Source organism: Prunus avium, chromosome 4, assembly GCF_965620075.1.
Source record: "Prunus avium chromosome 4, drPruAviu1.hap1.1, whole genome shotgun sequence".
NCBI classification, from domain to species: Eukaryota; Viridiplantae; Streptophyta; class Magnoliopsida; order Rosales; family Rosaceae; genus Prunus; species Prunus avium.
In genome coordinates this window covers 34,612,463-34,634,710 of record NC_142287.1, presented here as the reverse complement: position 1 = coordinate 34,634,710, position 22,248 = coordinate 34,612,463, and the positions used below count along the sequence as shown (strand labels likewise).

At 36.5% G+C, this 22,248-nt stretch overlaps 3 protein-coding genes across 4 annotated transcripts; 1 reads left to right on the top strand and 2 right to left on the bottom strand.

Moving 5' to 3' along the window:
* Window positions 1-553: 553 nt before the first annotated feature.
* LOC110755209 (Dof-type zinc finger DNA-binding family protein) lies at window positions 554-1,270 on the bottom strand. Its single transcript, XM_021956387.2, has one exon. The coding sequence runs from the start codon at window positions 1,162-1,164 to the stop codon at window positions 676-678; it is 489 nt and encodes a 162-aa protein (XP_021812079.1). The 5' UTR covers window positions 1,165-1,270; the 3' UTR covers window positions 554-675.
* Window positions 1,271-4,309: 3,039 nt separating this feature from the next.
* On the bottom strand, window positions 4,310-11,954 carry WAVE2 (SCAR family protein). Of its 2 annotated transcripts, none has more exons than XM_021956003.2 (9): window positions 11,508-11,954; window positions 10,306-10,469; window positions 9,526-9,649; window positions 9,290-9,422; window positions 8,690-8,757; window positions 5,510-8,519; window positions 5,299-5,394; window positions 4,792-4,899; window positions 4,310-4,688 (listed from the first exon to the last, which is right to left on the bottom strand). In XM_021956003.2, the coding sequence occupies exons 1-9, from the start codon at window positions 11,660-11,662 to the stop codon at window positions 4,638-4,640; spliced, it is 3,909 nt and encodes a 1,302-aa protein (XP_021811695.2). In that variant the 5' UTR covers window positions 11,663-11,954; the 3' UTR covers window positions 4,310-4,637. The 2 variants fall into 2 exon arrangements, with proteins under 2 accessions (XP_021811695.2, XP_021811686.2); XM_021955994.2 differs by having other exon boundaries at window positions 5,299-5,397; window positions 11,508-11,953.
* Window positions 11,955-18,540: 6,586 nt separating this feature from the next.
* On the top strand, window positions 18,541-22,248 carry LOC110755264 (protein LIGHT-DEPENDENT SHORT HYPOCOTYLS 10). The gene is made up of 2 exons (XM_021956444.2): window positions 18,541-19,316; window positions 21,933-22,248. Exon 1 carries the CDS (start codon window positions 18,720-18,722, stop codon window positions 19,281-19,283), a length of 564 nt encoding a protein of 187 aa, XP_021812136.1. The 5' UTR covers window positions 18,541-18,719; the 3' UTR covers window positions 19,284-19,316; window positions 21,933-22,248.

Here is a 22,248-nt window from a genome sequence, read left to right as displayed (position 1 = left end):
TCAATTTGGCCCTGTTCGTTTTTTCGGTTTGCAGAATAAAAATAGTATTTGTATGCTGCATAGCAAACAACCATCCGAGCTTCTGATAAGAAACTAATAACCAAATTACAGTAAGAGCTTTTGCCAATTAACCTAAATCTATCCCCTTCTACTTATTTTTCCTTCATGCTCAAATACATTTTATTTTATGTTCACAAATGCGATATTTAAGATTATTCTAATTTATGGACAGAGGGAGCGGACACACTGCCTTGGTCTACTGGCCTAACCCGCACCTAGGTAGCTTGTAATTCATACCTCGTCCCTGTTTTAAGTTTTGTCGCCACGCAGCCAATCTTATCCGTCCACTTTGTAAATGGTCAACTTTCCTAGGCCCTCATAGAATAATATTAATTATGGTGCTCTACAAACAGAAGAACTTTCCCTACCTATGACCTCATTGGCATAATTGAGTTTGATTCCACCTTAGTTTTTGTGTTTTCTTTTGCTTTCCTGAACGATTCTTTATGATAGAAATACCATTTCATATTATATAAATATAAGGATTAATTGATTAATTACCAATTTGTATATACATCATTACCATTAAGCTAACAACACAATACACATTATATTCGTTTCTCAATTTCTTGAAATTAATAATATATGGATATGGTGAAAGAATTTCTGAGAACATCAGCTGCATGTTTGACCACCTGAGCCGCTCCTCCGCCGCTTCACCACTGGGAAAACTTGGCGAAAACCGCCTTGTGCTGCAGCCACGTGCCACTCTTCCATAACCCCATCCAACTCAAACCGGTGCACCACCTCTGAACCCTCGTATATACAAGCCTCTGGGTATCCGACCAGCCCTCGACACGGCGGCTTGGTTTTCCGTCTACCGGCCCCGACGGGCACGTTCCGTAGAGCCCCGCCAGCTGTCCAGTACCTCTGGCATCCCTTGCAGAAGTGTCTTGGCTGGTTAACGTTGTAGTTATTGAAGTAACAAAATTTAGTCTCCATACTTTTGCATCTTGGGCATGGTATGATCCTATCCGGCCTCTTCTCCGCTGTTTGATCAGCTTTCTTGGGTTCTTCTTTTACTTGTGATCTGTTTTGCAATGTAATCGTTGTTCCGAATAGCTTAATTCCCGGGACATCTTGGCCGTTTTGGACCTCAGCCATGAGAGATAGGAAGACACACAAACAGAGAGAGAGATTGAGATATGGTCTAGAGTTTGAGAGACATACACTTTGTATTGTATGGTTTAAGGAGGGGGTTGTGCTGGTGCTTGTGTATTTATAGAATTAAATGAGGGGATCAAAAGTACTTAAATTAAAAGCAGGATTGTAAGAAAACCATGTGACAGCCGCCAAGAAGCCAGGTAGGTTGGCTTTGGCAAAGTTGAGGATGAGCTTTTTGTACACATCATTACTCCACGTCATCATCGTGGAGTTAGTGGGTCCCAGTCCAGGGAGGTCGCGTACAAAGTGTCAGTGGTAATGGGAGCATAAAGAGAGATAAAGCATGTTGCTAATGAAAGTAGTTGTAGTTGTGTACATATTCTAGCCAATAAAGGTTTTTTTTTTCCTTTAAAAAGTGATAAAGCTAAAAGCCTTCTTATTTTGCTTTGAGAAATCTCCATGCATTTTGGGCATTTGCTTTTGGTTGATTTATAAAATAAGGATATTGCTTGCCTCCTTCTCTATAAGAGGATACTCTATCTCCCAGTTTGACACCTATGCAAAAAATAATTCATCAAAAATACAAAAAGAAAAACATATGCACATATGTCACACTATTATTGATAGGAATGTAGGAACTTCTACTTACATGATAAAGAGGGAAATATTTTCCATAAAGTAAATGGATAATCAAGACCATATCTAATTTGCAAGCGGTATTGGTGAAGCTCTATATGGAACTTTATACTTTCTAAGAAAAGAGAAAAGGAGAAAAAAAAAAGATTATGGTTAGGTTAAGTGGTCTTAAAGCTAGCTAAGTATTAGCATGGAGGGCAATTAAAGTTAAAGGGCTACAATTCATGCATGCACCCCAAACCAACTTTTGCAAATTGTGCCTAATTTGCTCTCAGTGGCACTAATGATATGGTGCTAAAATGATATCAAAAGGTGCCATTTACAGTATTTTACATCCAAATATCATCAGCAATCACTTTTAAGATCTAAAATGAATTATTTTGATATATAAATATATACACATGTCTTAGCAAGAAAAAGAAAAAGGAAAACAAGAAACTATACACATGCCTGACTTGAATGAGTTTTGTCCAGTCAGATTCTGCCAGCAGGGAGCTTAATTAGCATATATTCCTCTTGCAAGGGGAGTAAAGTAAACCTTGTGGTTCACCCATATTATAACACTTGTACAAAATGTAACACGTGATCATACTACCGTAGTATTCGATAATTTCTCCCTTACATAAAATTAATTAAAGTAAGATACTTGTATTAATGTTATTGCTAAACACTTTGTTTCAAAGCCATCTTTTCAGGTTTCAATGGATTTGATGATTAACTTTGTTGCTTCCTTTTCATCACACTTTGACATTGTAGGGTTGTGGACAATGTGGTCCGGGCTGCTTTCAGTTTGCAATTATGATGAAAAAGTAATCTGAAATGGGATTTCTTTAATAAAGGAATCTTTATTTAGTTAATGCAAAAGAAGCAGCCTCATTTCCAACACTTTTTTTTTCTTCTTTCTTTCTAAATTATACGATGTCGACAAAGTAGCACAATTCTTCCAACACTTTTACTTAGAAATGCATGCAATATTTCTTCCTGATGCCGATGCTTTCAAAGTCTCTTTTAATCAAAAGCTTAAAAGGATATATGTAAAGAACAAAGTGATTTTTAGTGCATCTTTTTCATAGTTGGGGCACCCCTTTTTAGGGGTATAACTGCCTTCTTACTGCATATAAAGAGAAGAGATCATCAGCAGAATATTATTGGAATTATTTTTTTTCTTTAGAAGTTGCACTTCTTATTATTCCATCAATTAGTCCAAGGCAATTTGCATTTGACAGGCAAAATTCAGCTTACTTTGGAAACTAATAGCATCTCTTCTCTGATTAAGAATAGTGAGATCCAGGTTGAATATCAAGTGGATGTGTGTATATAATTTTTCCCCCTCTCTACCCTCCCCTCCAAAAATAGAAATTTTCAATTAGCTGTTACACTGGCATGTGACCCTCTGCACATCTCACTCACATATTCCGAGTTATTATCAGGCTCGTAATAAATATATATCGTTATCGAATTCTCTTTCAATCAAGTGGAGACAACTTCAGTAGATCAAAGACTAGTTTGTCATATTTCTCGTGTTATTGTATCTTTTTAAATTAAAGATAATATGGGGTGAGTTGGAAAGATTAAGTACAAAGTATAGCTTATTGTTGGCTGTTATGTTTTTTTTATTTATTTAAATAATTCGTAATCAAGTTGCTTTAATAAAATGGAAAAGAAAGTCTTCTTTCCTTATTCATTTATATAACATAGATTAAATTTACTAATTTCAATCAGTGTGCCGGTTGGAGGCTGCAATGCCAGCCCAGCACTGGATTAATTAATTAATATATGAAGTTGTGGAGATATTATATTGATGGGTTTTTCTAAAACGAAAAGAAGAAGGGAAAAAAAAAACAAGAAGAAGAAGAAGAAGAAGAAGAAGAAGAAGAACGGAGATATTGATAAAGTCTTCAGCTGAAGTGTCTCAATTGGAAACGCAATAATGTTGTTCAATTTAAATACGGCAGGAATTTTACAGAGAGTTTTTCTCACACTGCATCTGCATGTACTCATTTTTGTTTATGTATTAAAATAGTCGTACGTTTCACGTTTCTGCTTTTATTTCAACATAATTAGTCTTGTAGCCTACAAGCTAATCCAAGCTAATTCGATCCATATTCAATCCGTTTACAGGTTTACTTAATTAAGCTGCATAGCTAATAGTTTCCATCTTAAATCTCGAGGCTTTAGGCTTTGTCAAATTTTTTTTTACGGGAATTCGATCTTAAGTGCAAAAGGCAGACTCACTACTTTTTAACCAACAAAACCCCACATCTACTTTGCTCAACTTAACTTAGACATTCTTAATTCATACGACGGCTATTTTCTCCATGATTCCTGGTTGTGAAGCAAATGACTCGATCAAATTTGATGGACTGATGTATTGCAGGGAACTAACGGACATATGGAAATAAAAATAATCGATTGTCATATTCGAATAAATGGTTTGCTTAAGCTTCATTAATCTCAATTATGAAAAGCATCGGCATACACGGATACAAAATGAATCAGTACAGCAAACTTGCGGTGCAAAAAGAATAGATCTATAAACGAGTGTTCAAGGAACAGCAAATATATATATTGAGGCATATTATGGCATTTTTTGTATAAATGATTGCCTCAAATATGTAGAAGATCATGCTCAACCTGACAACTTATCTCATCTTTCTACCTAAAAGGAATCAATCAAAATTACTGCAATGGATCGATACAAGATTAGCCCCTACACTTAATTACAGAAAGAAACTGAAATTAATCACATATACATATATAACACAGCCTTGGCCAACTTTGTGAACTCCAACCAGCAAGAGGATTGTTTCTCGTGGGCTGGCATAACCATGGCCAAATCAAGCATCACTCCATGTATCGTCGTCTTCCCCTTCATCACTCCCAACAGCCTGACAAGTTTTTCTAAATTGTCAATTTGATTGCATCGTGATACTTATACACAAATGAACAAAAGACAAACGAAAGAAAAAGGGATATAGGACAATGGGGAACCTGGCGAATGGCATTGGCTTTCTCCAAAATTGCAGTTACTTTGACATTGGTAGCAGGTACCGGTGTGATGGTTGGCTTTGCTGGTACTGTGCGTCTCAGGTTGAATGACTGGAAGGACATAACAACAAATAAGCAGAGAGTTGGCGGATAGTTTACTTTGTTACTTACTATACCCTAATCACAGACTAAACATTTAGTGATTAGAAAAGTGAAAGCAACTGATTGAAAGACAAGCTTTATTACAAGATAAAATCAATCTATCAAGATACTTATAAACATGACCAATCATAGACATGCTCTAAGTAAATAGAGATTATGTGGATCCGATGTAGTAGATGTCTATTTCAAAAAAAACTGATTTTATTTTCAATTCACAAAAAGCAGAGATTAGAAAAATCTCCATTTGGCACATTTTACATATGAATATGAAACACTTCAATACATAGACAAAGTGACTTTTAGGGTTTTGGGAAGCAAGCCAAATGACAAGAAAAAATGGTCACTCACCTTTGCTCTGATTTGTTGTAGAAAATCTTCCTTTTCGTCTATCCCTTTGCCATTTAGAGCCTGATCAGCTTCTTTCTGTCCATTCACGTGCTGGTCCTGCTGCAGCAAGAAAAATTTGATAATACGTCCTTCCGCAGTTTTGACTTCCCACTATTTTTATTTGAATACCTTTCATGCCTTAAAAACAGGATTAAATTGCATGACATGATACCTTGCATTTCGGTTGAATAGAAATGGACTCCTCATTTATTTGTTGTTGCTGAGCTGGGGCTGGCTTAGGTTGCTGGAGGGTGATAGACCCCAAAATCTCTGTGTCGAATACGTGTTTAAAACCTTCAGATACATCTTGTTTTTCGTCCGTTACATTTAAGGTAGGTTTTGAAACACGCCATTCCACTGGAGGGAGAGGTGGTGGTCCTGGTGTAGAATCCCCCGAACATTTCAAACCATGAAGATCCTTAGGAACTGAATCATCCTTTGCTTCTTGCTGAAGTACGGGTTCCAAAGCATCTAAACTTGGAAGATCAAGTAAAGGATCAGAGAGAGAATGTTCCAGACCATTATCAGTGTGCACACTTTGAATTCCACCATCTCCATAAGCGGCATTGTGGGATATTCCCCCTATTTCCAGAGAGGTGGATATACGTTCAGCTGATGAGATTGCACACAAAGCATCGTATAGGTCATGGTTCTTGCATTCTGGAGTTTCACTAGATTCCCATTGTTCAGAATTCGACTCAGAGAGATGGCTAAGACAATCATCTGATATATATGGAGATGATCTACAGAATGTGTCATCATCGGAATCAGAACCAAATTCATGCAGAGGAATAGAAGGCTCTGGGACCAACTGAAATGACTGAAACATGTCTTTTACACTTCCATGGCTTTGACTCCCATCAGATAATTTCAATTTGAGTATGGAAGTTTCAATGCCATTCATGGGATGGAAAGATATTTTCATATGTTCAAGTGGTGGTGAAGAAGGAGGTGATTCAACAGCAAATCCATGCTCAAATTTCTCTTTGAAGGATGTGTTGGGAAATGCTTGGTGCTCTACTCTGTGGTGCTCATTTCTCTGGTCCAATACACCAGCATTTGAATAACTAGCAGGCTCAGATTTGTCATCGTGCGAATGTGGAACTTTTCTACCAAAACCATTCACAAGTAACCTACGGCCAAGCCCAAAAACCAGAGAAGAGTTTTCATCATTCTCCTGATTCGCTTCATTGGAAGTGGATTTGCCACATGGAGCAACGGGCAACATAGTTCCAGGTTCCGTCGTATTGGTTTTCTTCGAACCATCCTCCATGCAATAGCTAAATACATTACTCTTAAGAGAGTCACCAGTATTTCCAAGCTTTGGATACAATTCAGTGGGTGAAAATCCCTTGGATATTTCCTTGGCAGAGATACCATCTTCTTGATAATCAGAGCTTATTTCCTTGCAGCCAGCATTCTCAGCTTCATGCTCATCAGCTATAAGCGTGTAAGCATGATTTGAGACACCAACTGTCTCAGTGCTTCTGTAAGCAGAATCTTGAGTTACAGGACTTGACATGGTAAAATCAGGAGGCTTTGATGGCTGAAGTCCTAACAGGCCTCCATTAGTCCAGAAATTTATTGAATTAGTCCTGGAAATGTCAGCAAGAGATTCTTGAGACTCACATAAACCGCTTATGATCTTATCCTTCGCATTAGCAGCTCCAGAACCACAGGATGTTGAATTATTCCTGGAAATGTCAGCAAGAGATTCTTGAGACTCGCATAAACCGCTTATGATCTTATCCTTCGCATTAGCAGTTCCAGAACCAGAGGATGTTGAATTATTCCTGGAAATGTCAGCAAGAGATTCTTGAGACTCGCATAAACTGCTTATGATCTTATCCTTCGCATTAGAAATTCCAGAGCCACAGGATGTTGTATTATTCCTGGAAATGTCAGCAGGAGATTCTTGAGCCTCACATAAACTGCTTATGATCTTATCCTGCTCATTAGTAGTTCCAGGGCCAAAGGATGTTGTGTTATTCCTGGAAATGTCAGCAGGAGATTCTTGAGCCTCACATAAATTGCTTATGATCTTATCCTGCTCATTAGTTGTTCCAGAGCCAAAGGATGTTGTATTATTCCTGGAAATGTCAGCAGGAGATTCTTGAGCCTCACATAAACTGCTTATGAGATCATCCTGCTCATTAGTAGTTCCAGAGCCAAAGGTTGTTGAATTATTCCTGGAAACGTCAGCAGGAGATTTTTGAGCCTCACATAAACTGCTTATGGTCTTCTCCTGCGCATTAGTAGTTCCAGAGCCAGATGATGTGGAATCACCACTAACAGATTCTAACCTTAAACAATCAAAAATGTCAGTCCTATTTGTTTCTACAATCTGATCTGAATTAGACAGTTCTGTAGCTATTTGAGGCATCTGTTTATGGGCTGGACACTCTGGTGAGGTTGAGTTCGATAGATCTGTCGGCGTTTCTTCTTCCGAGGAAACATAAGATGTTGCAGTATGAGATTCTAAAGTTGGAGTTTGATGATCCGAACAATCCATGGTAATCTCATGCACTCCATCTGGTCCTTTATTGTTAACAACAGAAGCAAAATGTTCCACTTCTCGTTTGGTTTGACAATCAAGATCATTTTCAGATTCTGATTCAATGGTGTTAAGTGCATCCATGAAATTGTCTGGTTCACTTTCAATTTCATCAATCTGGATCCTGTTTGGTTCCAGAATGTTTTCATCATCAAAGAGGACATCCATTTGCTCAACAATTCTAAAGCTACCAGCTCCTCCTTCATTTGCATCCAAGTCATCCTTTGTCAGGAGCATCTCTGTAGTTTCATCTATACAATTCTGTTGACCTTTAGGATCCACTATTTCTACCTTCTCATCCCAGTTAACACCAGATGAACCAGAGGTAACTTGGTCCTGTAATGAACTTCCAGGAGAGTTATCTACAAATCCAGTTTGATCATCAGGCAAAACAGAATTAAGAGCGTCATTTTGCACCGATTTAGAAGAAGGCGATTCCTTGGATTCTTGTTCTTCAGCTTGTAGGGAGGAACTTGGATGGGCAGCATACTCAATATATTCTGACTCAGTTTTTGAATCAAAAGAAATGGAATTGTCCCCCAGGTCAGATTTTAATGCCATGTCGGCTGTGGAGGCAGTTGGAGAAGATGAGCTTTGCCCATTTGCGATAGGAGGAATATATTGCATTCTGCATAGTCAGACATTTTAAATTTTTTAGTTCCCTTTAGTCAAAACTGGGAGCCATAAGTCACGTATATATTATGCATATGTGCATGTAAGATCTTTCTCTGATGCGGTTGACCGTACCAGAGAATGCCTCTATGTATATGTATGTGTGTGTATTAACATATAGGATACCTGCTGCTGCGATTTGATACTGATGCACCACGTAATACATCTCCATTTCGTTGTGATCCTCTTTTCTTCTGTCCATTTCAAAATTTTTAATCAGACAACTCCAAGTGACAGAACCGTTGAGGTACTTAAAAGATTGATAATCCAATAAATTATTGCATAAAAACAGATAGCAGAAAAACAAGCTCTTGTCAAGAAGAAATTTATGTGAGAGTTCATTGTACTTCATGATCTTATCAATGAATCTTATATGCCTGCATCTATCTTCCTTAAGAAAACTTTGGAGCCAAATTCATCCACAATATTGCACATGAAAGCACAAAGAAAATTGGTTGAAGTAAGATATACAGATTCGCAGCTTGGAATGAAGCACTAATGTCTAGGGGCAGGCAAGGGTTGCAGTGGATTAAGTACCGACCCAAAGTTACTAGGTTGTGATTTTTCACAACCCAAAACCCAACCTAATAAAAGTTGGGTCAGGATGGGTTGGCAATAGGTTGCAACTTGTGCTTAATTGGCATTCTTTGAGTACACTATTATATAGCCTCTACTGATAATGGTTAACATTTACTCACTGTGTTTCTTCAAAATGTAGGTGCATACCTTGCTTCTTTTACCCTTTCTAGATCTTCGGACTTGTTCAACATTTGCTTCATCCGGGTTAGCTGATGCTTTTTTGAAAAAGGTTGGATCTGAATATCTCTTTAAACAAGATCCTGGGCCGCCGGTATCAAACCTGAACGTTAAAGGAAAAGATTCCATCATTTAACAATTATGCTAGAAAGTAAAACTTCACAACTTGTAAGCCAATTAAGGTAAAGGAAAGATTTAGATTATACTTGTCAAGCAAGTGCAAACGTGGGGGATCCTGACATTCTTCATATGAATCCATAATAAAACGTGGCAAGTCATTGTAGATGAAATGATTTTTCTCATTTCGAATACGAGGATGCCACTCTAAACCTGCAAAGAAACTGCTTTCTATTAATTATTTGATTATCAGGATAATGATGTGGCACCAACGGGATATAGGAGTATATAAAAAATTTATCTCCGCAATAAAGAAAATATAAAACAGGGTCAATCATGAAAGGTTTGCACTGGAGTAAGCCCTTCACAATTAACAGTCTATAGAATGCTGTTCCATGGTTTTATGAATATATTTAGATTGCCTCTATGGCCAGCAAGTAATGTTCTTCAAGGTTTCCCAGATATTTTTAATATAAGATTTTTTTAATACTTTAATATAAGATTAATTAAATCAACTTTATATGGAAAAGATAACCCGAGTCCTCTCATTTACAAGGCATTGAAGACAAGAAAAAGAATACTTGCACTAAATGCTATCTTTTTAGACTTTCCTTTAAGGATTATTTTAAGCTTCAATATCTGTTTCTTAAATAGCTCACTGAACTAAAACTGACCATAGATAATTCAATTTTTACATCATACATTATACATTATATTCCCATCATAAGTATAAACTTTATGCGAACCTGAAGCATTTATTAAACAAAATGAAGAGCAGTTTGCACTAGAGAGAACGAAGTCTGTTGATACGAGTTGTCAATAACTGGCATATGGTGTGCAGACATCAAGGTGAGGAACAAAATCCATACCAGAGGTGTAAGCAAAATGTATGTGGCTTGTTTGAGCAAGTACAGCCTTCTCAAGGGGAGGAAGTGCAGCTTCAATGTGTTGCACACGAACCATCAGTTTTTGGCTTCTAGAAGCTGTAGTCATCACTTGCTCTTGCAAGCCATGAAAAACTTCCGCTGCAAACCTACATGTTACAGATACTTTCTGAGTTAGTATATAACTTAGAATATACGAAAAATTGTTAACCTACATTCGAACCGTTTATGCATTTAAGAATTGTGATAAACCAACAATCACTATGCTTGTTGCGCTCTACATTTTAGACTTGATCACCTATATCAGATATCCAAAATTCACATTTTGGCATTCCACCCAACTTGAGGAGATTCCACTAGGAACAGGAGACAGGAATCTCCAGCCAACCACAAACTTTCAACTACTTTTATCTTAGGGGAGTAAACTAAGGTTAAAACTTCTTCAGTCATGTTGTCAATGCTACTTAAACATAAGACATATCTTTGTATAGTGAGATTTTGTTGCAGTTTCTTAGTGCCATTTTCATTTGAAAAGAAACTAAAATATCAGTCCACTAATCTAAATGATATAGAACAATTTTGCAGCATCCAAGTGTGCCCAAAATGGCCACAATAGTAAAGGTCGTTTGCAACAGGTAATTGAGGCTGATTGACCATTATAAATGCTTACATTATACCAACAACAGAGTAGCTGCAGCACAAGGCTACCTTATTTTGCTATGATATAAACACCATAATCACAGAAACCTAGAAAGACTTGAGGATCCAGAGCTTTCTCATTAATTAATGTCAAAAGCCTTGGGAAAGTGATATTGCATACACCAAATCTCCCTATACTGCTGTGAGGCATCATGAAATAAAGAGCAACCAAAAGAACACCTATCTTCAACTTATAAGCTCACAGCGTTTAGCAGAAAAAGAAAAAAAATGAAATTACCAATAATTTGTCATCTATTTAAGAAATAATGATCATTACGGAAAACCCAATTTCCCAATCACAGAAATGACCAAATTTTATTCACTTATACAACAGAACTGCAACCCCAAAAGTAGTAAACAATAAAATGAAGAGTGAATGAGCTGAACCCAGATAGAGCAATAGACACAAAAATAGAATAGAACGCAAAAGGGTAGTAAGAAATGAACTGCGTGAGGGAAAAGGAGTAAAAAAAGAAAGGGCAACATACTCAGCAAGATCGCCCAATTGGCGCAAGATCCCAACGAGGCCAGCAACGGCCACCCCATCGAGCACAGCTTTGGGATCTTCTCTGTTCACCTCTTTGTACAGCTGAGGCTGGCCCAGGCTGTACTCGTTCCTCACCTGAAACCTCACCAGAGGCATCTTTCAGTACACTCTGAGCTGATTTTCTTTAGCTTTCTCTCAGCTTCTGAGAAATTGTTTTCATATCACAGAAACAAAGCTTCAAGCTTTAACCTTCAACATACAATACAATGAAGAGAATGAAGGAATGAAAATGAATAAATGAAGAGAACTGAAGAGAGAGAGAGTAGGTGGGGAGATTGGAGCAGCTTAACTGCCGAGAGGGACTGTGCTCTGTGTGTGTGAGTGTTTTTGTGTCGTTTGGATGGGAAAGAGAAAGGGGACATTGCCAACTCTGCAAGCCATTCTTTGCTACAAGGCTACAATATAGAAATCATTGTGTTTGAAGATGGTCAAATTACCTGGACTGCCCTTGGGTTTTACTACAATGACTTGCGTGTCCCAGGAGAAGGGACAGTAGAGTAGGGGAACGTGGTGGTCATGACTCCAGAGAGTTTTTGGTGGGTTTTAAAATTGCTGGGCAAAATTGGAATTTCGATTGGGTTCTTCAGGTTTTGTATCTTCTTCAATTTCGACAACAAAATTGTGTGATCGGAGGTTGCCATAGATATATCAAGGACAGTGATATTTCTAAATGTTGATTAAATGGGCGGCAAATTATGATTTTATGATAAGCTATCTGAAAAGCTGTACTATTCCACAAAATAATGATGAAATTGACTTGTAATTCAAATAATTATGAGCAGTTCCTCCCCGTATATTTGGGGTCATGGTCACGTATTCAAATTCTTATTTTTCTAATACCGCTTATATCAAAAATAAGTCTTTACACAAATTATTTTTTTACCCTTTAGTTTATTGCTTGACATCAACCTAACCCTTCGTCCTTGTTATCATAGAAAATTAATGGTGCGGTTAATAATTGGTTATTAAAGATTGTATTTAGTTTTTCATGTGCACTGTATTAAGGGATGAGATAATCCAAAGAGGGTCCAAAGATTTGGATATTTCCTCACCAAGATTCTTGTCCAAATAAAAATATATGAACGTACACATATCTTCTGTCAGTCAGTGGGGTTGACTCATCTCATCTGAAATTTGGTGTGCAATTGACCTTCAATCAGCAATCCAGAATCTTAGTTAGCTTTCACTTCACCCCAAAAATAATAATGCAAATCTGAGATTTTTATTATTAAAAAATCATTGTTTACTATTACATTTTAAACATTATTTATTGTATGTAGTGTGATAGTTATGAAACCGAGTCCTAGTATATTGCAAGTCGTACCTAAAATGCTGCTGTTTATTGTATTCTTTTGAACTAACTAAATACCAACTACAACCACGGCACAGCCACCAACGACAGCAGCGGCTTCGTGGCGGGGCTTCCACGTTACCGCCCCGGGCACTGCCACCATTGACATTCGCCACTGTTCAGGTACAAAGCTAGCTAGCACGGGCAGCGTGGCAGACCAAGTATATCATTGGGTCCAAACATGCTGCTATCATGAAGTACTTAAGGCATATATGTATATATCTTTGCATAACTAAAAACGAAAGAAAGAAAAGCAGGCATATATTATGGTGCATGATTAGAGCCGTTGGTAAAAGCTAAATAATTTCTTCTTCTTTTTCCGTACATAATTAATTTCTTATTACCACTTACGAGGATAAGATAATGTTGACAATCCAAATACATGATCATATTTCACTACAAAAAAATCATAAAAAAATAAAAAAGAATAAAAGAAAACACAAGGAAGGAAAGGAAGGAGGTGACCCCCCTTATTTAATTTCCTAGTACTGTGTGCAGATCCAAGGCAAATAGAGATGAAATTTGAAACTGGATGGTCCTAGTTCATACGTAAAGGACTTTGCCCCCACACCATGCGTAAAGGCACTCTGCATTAAATAGCTTTCAATTTCTGATTTGATCTTCGTCACCTAATCTCCCTCTCTCTCTCTCTCTCTCTCTCTCTGTGGCTTGAGTGTTTTTTAATTTAATTAATTTCTATCAATTTGGTGTTTATAATGATATTGTGAGTCGGAGCTAGCTACTCTACCAGCACAGCAAAGTGGTTGTCCTGGGACAGGCTGGTGCCAATCTAATTTCATTTCAATAACTAAGCTCTTGTCAGCATTCAACATGCATACACTGCAGATTGCAGACTGGTAGTATATATATATACATACACACGTGTATTAGCAGTGTAAAGATGCTCTGCTCACATGCATGGCCATACCATACTGTACTGATCAAGTTTTTCTTCCAAATTGCACCAGTAAAGTTCTTATTGGGCCACTCACATACTGATACTACCGAGCCTGAACTCAATCTTGGGTCGGCTCAAAATAGCCCAAAATCATTTGGGTCGAGAGTGGGAAGCAATCAGGCAATGTGGAAATTGGGAGGCCGAACTTAAATATCTAGGGTTTTGACTTGACTAGAAAATGTGTTCAGAGACAATTGGACAAGGAAATGGGGCCAGTCACGTGTCCATGCTGATGGGAGATTAAAAGCGATGTAATAATTCGTGGCAAATGGCAGCAAACGAAACAAAAACACTATTTTTGAGCAGAGTGAGTGAGTGAGTGAGTGAATGAGCAAAGCAGCCAGCATCTACGCTACACAGCTAGGTTGATTTTTGGTCTTATAAAGCAAGCAAACTGAGATTCAGTGCAATACGCATAACTTTCCTTTTTCTATTTGAATGACTAAACACTGCACAATGCCCTTAAAGTGGCCCTGCTCCTGCCTTCACTATACATCGATCACACAAGTTTTATTCTACCTCTAATTTAGAAACAAAAACTAACGAACAAAACTTTGATTCAAATCAACGTTAAACATATACCATGTAACCGTACTTCAATACCACACTATAATTACGCATACTTTCTTCTTTACGTGAGTGAGTTGACGAGAGAGAAAGAGAGTACTGTAAACTTATTAGATTCTTGTGGATGTGGTGGTGGTGGTGGCTATGGCAATTTACAATTTACAATTTACAGTAGTGGAAAGTGTTGATACTTCTTTAATAAGCAAACACTTGGACCCATTGTCCACGTTGGGTGACGGAATAATATACCACAAAAGTTATATATATACCGTCTGTCCCACACAAGATCTTCTCATTATATTCTTACATATATATATATATATATATATATATATATATATATATATATATATATATATGGTCATCCCATCATATTTAGTGTGTGGTCGCATCGCAAGTGTTTTTCCTTCAACTAATTCCAAATTAAAACTTAATCAAACGATGTTAATCATATGGATTGGAGCACAAGAAAAGTTTGTCACTTTGATGCTGTTTGGTCATTGATCACAACATATGAGACAAAATTTGTTATGTTTGGTTAAATGTACGAAAGATATACCTTTAAATCTTCATCCTCGGAATGAATTACTTTGACCAGAAAAGACGAAAGATAAACCAAATTATTCACAGCAGAAAAGAAGGTTGAAAGATATATATGGATTCCAAAACTTATGCCTTGTCATTCACCAAACTCTACGCAGTTGATTGAACATTTTTGTCTTTGAAGAGAAATCAAAATTTTATTGATTCAGAAATGGAAGGGGCTTCTTGAATAAAAACAAAATCATATCAATCAAATTAGATATTTTTATAGCAGATCAAGTTCTTTTGGACGTTCAAATTAAGAATCGAGCTATGCTAGCTAGGGACATGTTCTTGCAATACCTGGAAATTACTCGAGGGAATTTTTGAATCCGAGATCGTCAAGCTATTAGTATATTTCTTTGATTAATTACAGTTTCGAACCTCTTACCACACCAAACATAAGTTTTTTTAAATTTTGAGAATATATATGCAGCGGAATGAATGATTGTCTGAGTGAGCCCACCAAGCAATATGAGTTATTTAAAATGAATATTTATGTGTGTAAAGCGCACTGAAGCAAGCATATTTATGGTTTAGAAAAATATTTGGAAGAGCGTGTAACCTGTGAACACGAAATCCCTAAAGATGAAAATAGCAAGTGTTGCATGTAGATATGTAAAATGTTGGTTGCCGAGAAAGTTTTGTTTGCCTTTAGTACTCCACCATCTTTGCCCAAAAAGAGCTGAAAGCACCATAAAGGTTTTGATAATTCATGTCAGACCCAAAAAGAAAAAGTTCATCAAATATCAAGCAAATATGATATATATATTCCCACGCAGGCAGTTTGCCGTTTCAATTGTTTCTATTTATTGCTGGTGCAAAAATGAAACAAGGACGAATATATATACTTATTCTTTTCTGTTAGGTCAAATTCAATCGATAGCTATGTGTCACAAATTCAATCGATAGCTATGTGTCACAAATTCAATCGATAGGCTGCTTCCAAGAGTGCTCTTGGGTTAAGTCCCCGTGTTATTTGTGTGTGTGAGCGATTCCACTTCTGTCCATTCAAGTAAAAAAGTAGGAAAAAAAATATTGCATTAAAATTCAAGTAAAACAAGAAAACTAGAGCGAATCTATATACTTTTTGTAGGTGAGAACACGATAGTCCGCGTTGAGGCACACTCTTAACAACCATCAATATAATGTGTCGGGAGTTTTTAAAAAAGGACATTGCTTTCCTCTTTTTTAGAATAAGAGACATTCTTACTTAATGTAAATCACAGTTTGACAAACATGCCAAAATAATTCAATAAAAACACAAAAAGAAAAATCTCTACATTCATGTCAAAATATGATTGACAGGAAAGTAGAAGTTTCTACTTCCAAGAAAGGAGGCAAGTATTTTCCTTTAAAAAATTTGACACTCATCATCATGACCATGGTGAGACATTTTGCCCAAATATATAATTTGTTTCTTATTTGAATAGCAAGAAGATACTTTGGGTGTAAACTTTTCTCTCTTTATTAAGTTCATATTGCTGAATGTGACAGTCCACCATATTCTATGCATTATTGACAAAAATCAAAATCCACCTACATATGCTTATTCCAAAAGGAAAATGAAGAGACTCACAAATTATTATTATTATTTATTGTTTTGGTTAAAACACGCATGCATTATTGAAGATACTCTTACATATGGTTGCTCCCATTTCTTTCTGCGCAGATGTATTCTGTTCTTGAGTTTTTGAATGAAATCTTGATTCTAAAAAAAAAAGACTCTTCTTCCATCCAAACAAAAAATTTATAAAACACAAGGGCAGTCTGAATAAGAAGATACACACAATTTAATATAGCAAACAAGTTGTGCCCATAAAGCCGGTGCCCAAACTCCAAACAGCATTATGATTTATAAGGCATTTAGGAACATAAACTGAGGGCTGGACCCATCTCTCAAAGATGTCTCCAAATTTTACGTCACCCCCTCTTTTCAGTGTTTCGTATTCTTTACTCTTGATCTATGCGTATCATCATTGTAAAACAATTTTTCTTTTTCTTCCCCCATATAATTTCTCTAAGATAACTCATTTTATTTAAGCATCTTCTTCTCCATATCCAAAAATACGTCTCACAACACGCTTAATATACTGCGCGTTAGACTCTACTAATAAATAAATAAATAAAAATAGAGGAATTTATAATTCCGTGATGTAAACAGTTCATTGTTAGCTCACTCGTTATCCACCCTAATTTTTCTAGGTTAATTTCAAAATTATGGCCACTAGATATTCATGATTTGTAATATAAAAAACTCAAGCCCTATTAATAATTGGTTTGGCCAAAGAGAAAAGTATATGTACTATGTAACTGTAACTACACGGGTTTAATATATACATATGTTATTGGCTAATTGGTGACTGAAATTTTGGATTCATGCATGAAGTGTAATTCATTGCAACAAAAGCAGAAAGCCTTGGATGTACCTCTCTCTTTCTCCAGAAGAGAGAGGATTCAGACCCAACCATTTCAAACTGAACCAGTTAAAATGAAATAAAAAGTTACCAGATCTTTACAGGTTTACTTTGTTTTGTTTTTAGGTAAATCGACAGATTTACTTTCCGAGCGTACATGCATGATGATCATGAAAATTTGTCATTTCTCAAACACCTGACCATACAGTAGTGCTTAAATTTGCTACGCAGGATTTAAGGATATCTGTGATATTCCCACGGCCTTTTTATGCCCATTCAAGTAAACCTTGAAAAAGGAAGCCAGATAGAGACACCGGCAGCTAACACTGACACTGCCAAGCAAAAGCAAAGAGAAAAATTACACAAATTTCAAGGTGAAAAAAACAGTGTCCTCAATAAAATAAGCATTACGTACGTATATTATTGGTGATTATAGGATAACTTTATTAGTGGGGTGAATAGATAGATCATGGATCATGTCATGGATCATGGTGGTAATAATTTTTCACAATAATAAACTAGATCTAGCTCTTACTTGTGTTTCTTAAGTGCATTTACTGTTGACTAAGGATGGTAAATCCAGTCATATGATATGTCATGTTCGCATCATGTCATTTCATGTTTCGTGCTGAATCATGATGTTTCGTGTTTTGTGGTGAAGATTGGTAAAATCCTAATTAACCTACCACTATTGTTGTCTTAAATAATATATATTTTTTCACAATGCATCTATAATACTAATGAATGAGTAAAGCTCTTTTTCCTTTTGCACATATATTTAACCGGGTCCATCCTATGTAATTACAGTGTGAATTCTACATGAAAATATGGCAATCATTGCATGGATGATGGCATAACATATTAGAATTACTAGCAATATTTGTTTTCTATAATTGTTTTGGATGAGTAGTACCCTATATCAGTATAGATTACATTAGAATAAATAAAATATAGTTAGTGCTAATAGTGTCAAAATCAAAATGAGAGAGAGAGAGAGAGAGAGAGAGAGAGAGAGAGAGAGAGTCTTGGAGAAGGGGGAGAGGAAAAGAGGAACATAAAGCACCTTCATATAGGGCCCATGACAAGTCCTCTCAATAGACCTCATCAAGATGTGATTTTCATCTTTTTCTCATTGCACTATAACCTATTCATTCTTCCACATCTCCCTTTCTCTCTGCCCTTGCTTCTTTCTTTTTTTTCCCCCTTGTCATTTCCCCATTTCTTGCCAAAAATACACAGGAATTCCGCCTCCACCACCACCACAAATATCATCAAATCATGTCTGCACCTCATCATGATTACAGTCGACGAAAAGATTCCAACTCCATAGAGGGCTCCTCCTCCTCCTCCCGATCCAATCAACAACAAGCACCTCAACCTCTTAGCCGATATGAGTCTCAGAAACGCCGAGACTGGAACACTTTTGGCCAGTACTTGAAGAACCAAACACCCCCAGTCTCTCTCTCTCAATGCAACTGTAACCATGTCCTCGATTTCCTTCGCTACTTGGACCAGTTCGGGAAGACTAAGGTTCACTTACACGGGTGTGTCTTCTTCGGGCAGCCTGACCCTCCTGCCCCGTGCACGTGCCCGCTTAGGCAGGCATGGGGCAGCCTGGACGCTCTGATCGGCCGTCTCCGTGCGGCGTACGAGGAGCACGGAGGGTCGCCTGAGACGAACCCTTTTGGGAATGGAGCTATTCGGGTTTACTTACGTGAAGTGAAGGAGTGTCAGGCTAAGGCAAGAGGGATTCCATACAAGAAGAAGAAGAAGAAGAGAAACGGTCAGCTTAAGGCAATTAACGACGAGGCTAATAAGGGTTTGAAGCAGATCACTTCTTAAATTAGTTCCTTTGGCGTCTGAAGATTATTGATGGTAATTTTTTTAATTTTCTACCCAATTATTTAAGTACTATACATATGATAGCTCTACTGCTTTGATTAGAAACCTATAATTCATGATCAGCTTCATATTAATACACAGAGATTAAAAAAGGAGATAATTAAAATGGGTTTTCAACAATTCTTGAAACTGGAGCTGAACAAACTGAAAGGAAAGTGGAAGAGGTGTAGTACTTTAATTTGAAAATTATATGATTTAACGATCCACTAAAATTTAAAACCTGTAGCCGCGGAGATCTCTCAATTAATCCATCACAAAACCCTAAACCCACAAAAAACCCTAATTTGCAAAACCGATCGATTTCAAAATAATCTTCAAGCTCTAGCATAATTGACTAGCTAATAGAGTAGTGAGTGATAAAAAAAGCTAAATAGTTTTGTAGGTAGGTAATGCTATGGCCCCTCTCTCTCTATAAATATTTTGAAGGCATGATTACATTCTCTCTTTCTCTCTCTCTCCCTCTCTCTCTCCCTCTCTCTCTCTCTCTCTCTCTCTTCTATTTCAATCAGACAAAACTCTGTTTCTGTTGTGTCCTAATTAAATATGTCTCACTTGCTTGTGTACTTTTCATTTGTTGTGATTCTGTGCGATCTAGCTGCTCCCCATGGGTGACTATATATCTATATACGTACGTTGCATGAGTTGTATATACTCAGGACGTGAGAATTAGCGTACGTATATCGCTGATACTGAAATATTTCTCATTATTATTAGAAGAAACAGTAAGATTCTCCCCAATCGATATCTTTTTTGTTTATATATTTGTGGATGCATGCAAGTTTATATTATAATACTTTTTCTGGTGGTGGATCCAAAACCATATGGAATTTATATGCATATGTTTCACTTTGTTGACATGCCATTTGTTTAGTTGTTAAAGAATTCATTGCCTTTCTCACATTGCTTAAATATATAATCACTAATGCGTAAGATCGTTGTGGGTTATTTTCGCGTATTGTAATCAGTTAGGCCTCTAAAGTGTGTTTGCCTTATTTTCATCTAATTGTACTCCATACGATTAGAACTCTATGTCATTTTTAAAAAAATCAAGTAGCTAGCTTGCATTTTGTTGTATTTTTTAGTTTCTTCTACAATATTTGACCGCATACATGCATAGCTTTGGTACTTATAGTTAGCTACAGATTGTGTGTCCATCTTGAACAATGAACACTGGAACCTAGAATTTGGAGTCGACAAAATGAATTAATCATGATCATGGATCTTATTCCAACCTTTGGTTGGCCAGTACTTCATGATCAAATGAGAAGCTCATTGACATCGATCATTCTTGAAGAGAAAGACATCCTTTTCCGGTTCAAAACCCCTCAAGTTTAGGAGTTCTTAGAGGTTGAGCTATTTTAAGAGTAATTAAGATAATGTAGAGATAAATTATCTTAAAATTAAAGCTACAAGACTCCTTTGATCCCTTAGCTAACCCTTGGAGATGCTCATCTTGTTGTACAAAACCAGACATATTTTTTTATTCAAATCAATACATGTCTTGCTTCATAGCCTCAAACACCATAAATCTTTTCATGTCATCACACTTTTCAACAACTTCAATTCACAAGAAAAGAATAATTGTTTTTTTCACGATCAAATTATGTTGAGAGTATCTCACATTGAAGAATGACAACTTTGCTTTAATGCATAAATAGATTTTGAACCTCTTCACTCAATTCCAATCAATTTTCGATTGAATACACGCATTGTTAACAATATTGTTTTTAACCTAACCGTAGCTATTTATGTCACTCAAGTAGCTGCTGATAGCTTATTTGATGTGGGACAATATATAATTTTTACGCACGGAATTTCCAGTTTTTACGTTTGAAAATTATTAGTTATTTATACATTGACTTGCTGTACACCAATACTTGAGTTGCTTGTGCTGGCCATGCGACTTCTTCCATCCAATATATATATATATATATATATATATATATATATATAGAGAGAGAGAGAGAGAGAGAGAGAGAGAGAGAGAGAGAGAGAGAGATGGATGCTATAACCTTTAAGAACTTGAAAGATTTGTTAAGATATATATTAGGCTTGTATCTTGGTTATAAGGCTTATTGGGAATTGATTATTTCCTTTCAGCGGTTAATATCCCCGACAGGATCCTAAGATGTAAACACGATTGTACTATCAAAGAGAATAAGGAACAGTTGACCCAAAAATAGGACAGATGTAGCATGTAGGGCTTGTAGCTTTTATATGCCGTACTTGTAGATTCATGTAATTCAGTTCACTAATTGTATATTATGGACGTAGCTAGCCTGACTTGAGTGTGTGTCATGATGTGAATGTGTCGTTTTTACGGTCTTAATTTGTTGAGTCAAATTTAGACATTAACAATCTCTGTATACATGTAATCTTTTCTTTACTTGAATACTAGGACGAGCTGAGAATATTGAAAATGTTATATGGTAATATTAATATCACATTGTCAATTGTTTCATGGAACTTGTGTGTGTATAGGAAGCACAAGTTATAGGAATAATGAATTCCCTTTAATTAAGATGTGAAAATCTTTAAATTTGTTTTGAATTTTAACTAGATTGGTGCATTTTTTGATGTTCATTGCAGGATCACGCAAAAGGTAATCTGGATGCAGGATATATAAATGGTGTATTTTAATTGGCAAAAAGACTCATCTCTTCATCATAATATCGTATTTCCCCCTCTCTAAAAAAATATAGTAATTATATATATATGTTAATTATGATGAGCCTAGCTAGTCCTAAATAATCTTTATATACTGCGCACAGCAAGCTAGCTCAACGGTTTGTATTTGAAGTTGTAGCCAATCAACAACACCACCTTTGTAAGCTCTAGTTACATATCCTAGACTTTTTCAAATTAAGTTATGTCTAGCTCTCCTGTTACAGCTAGCTTCCATAAA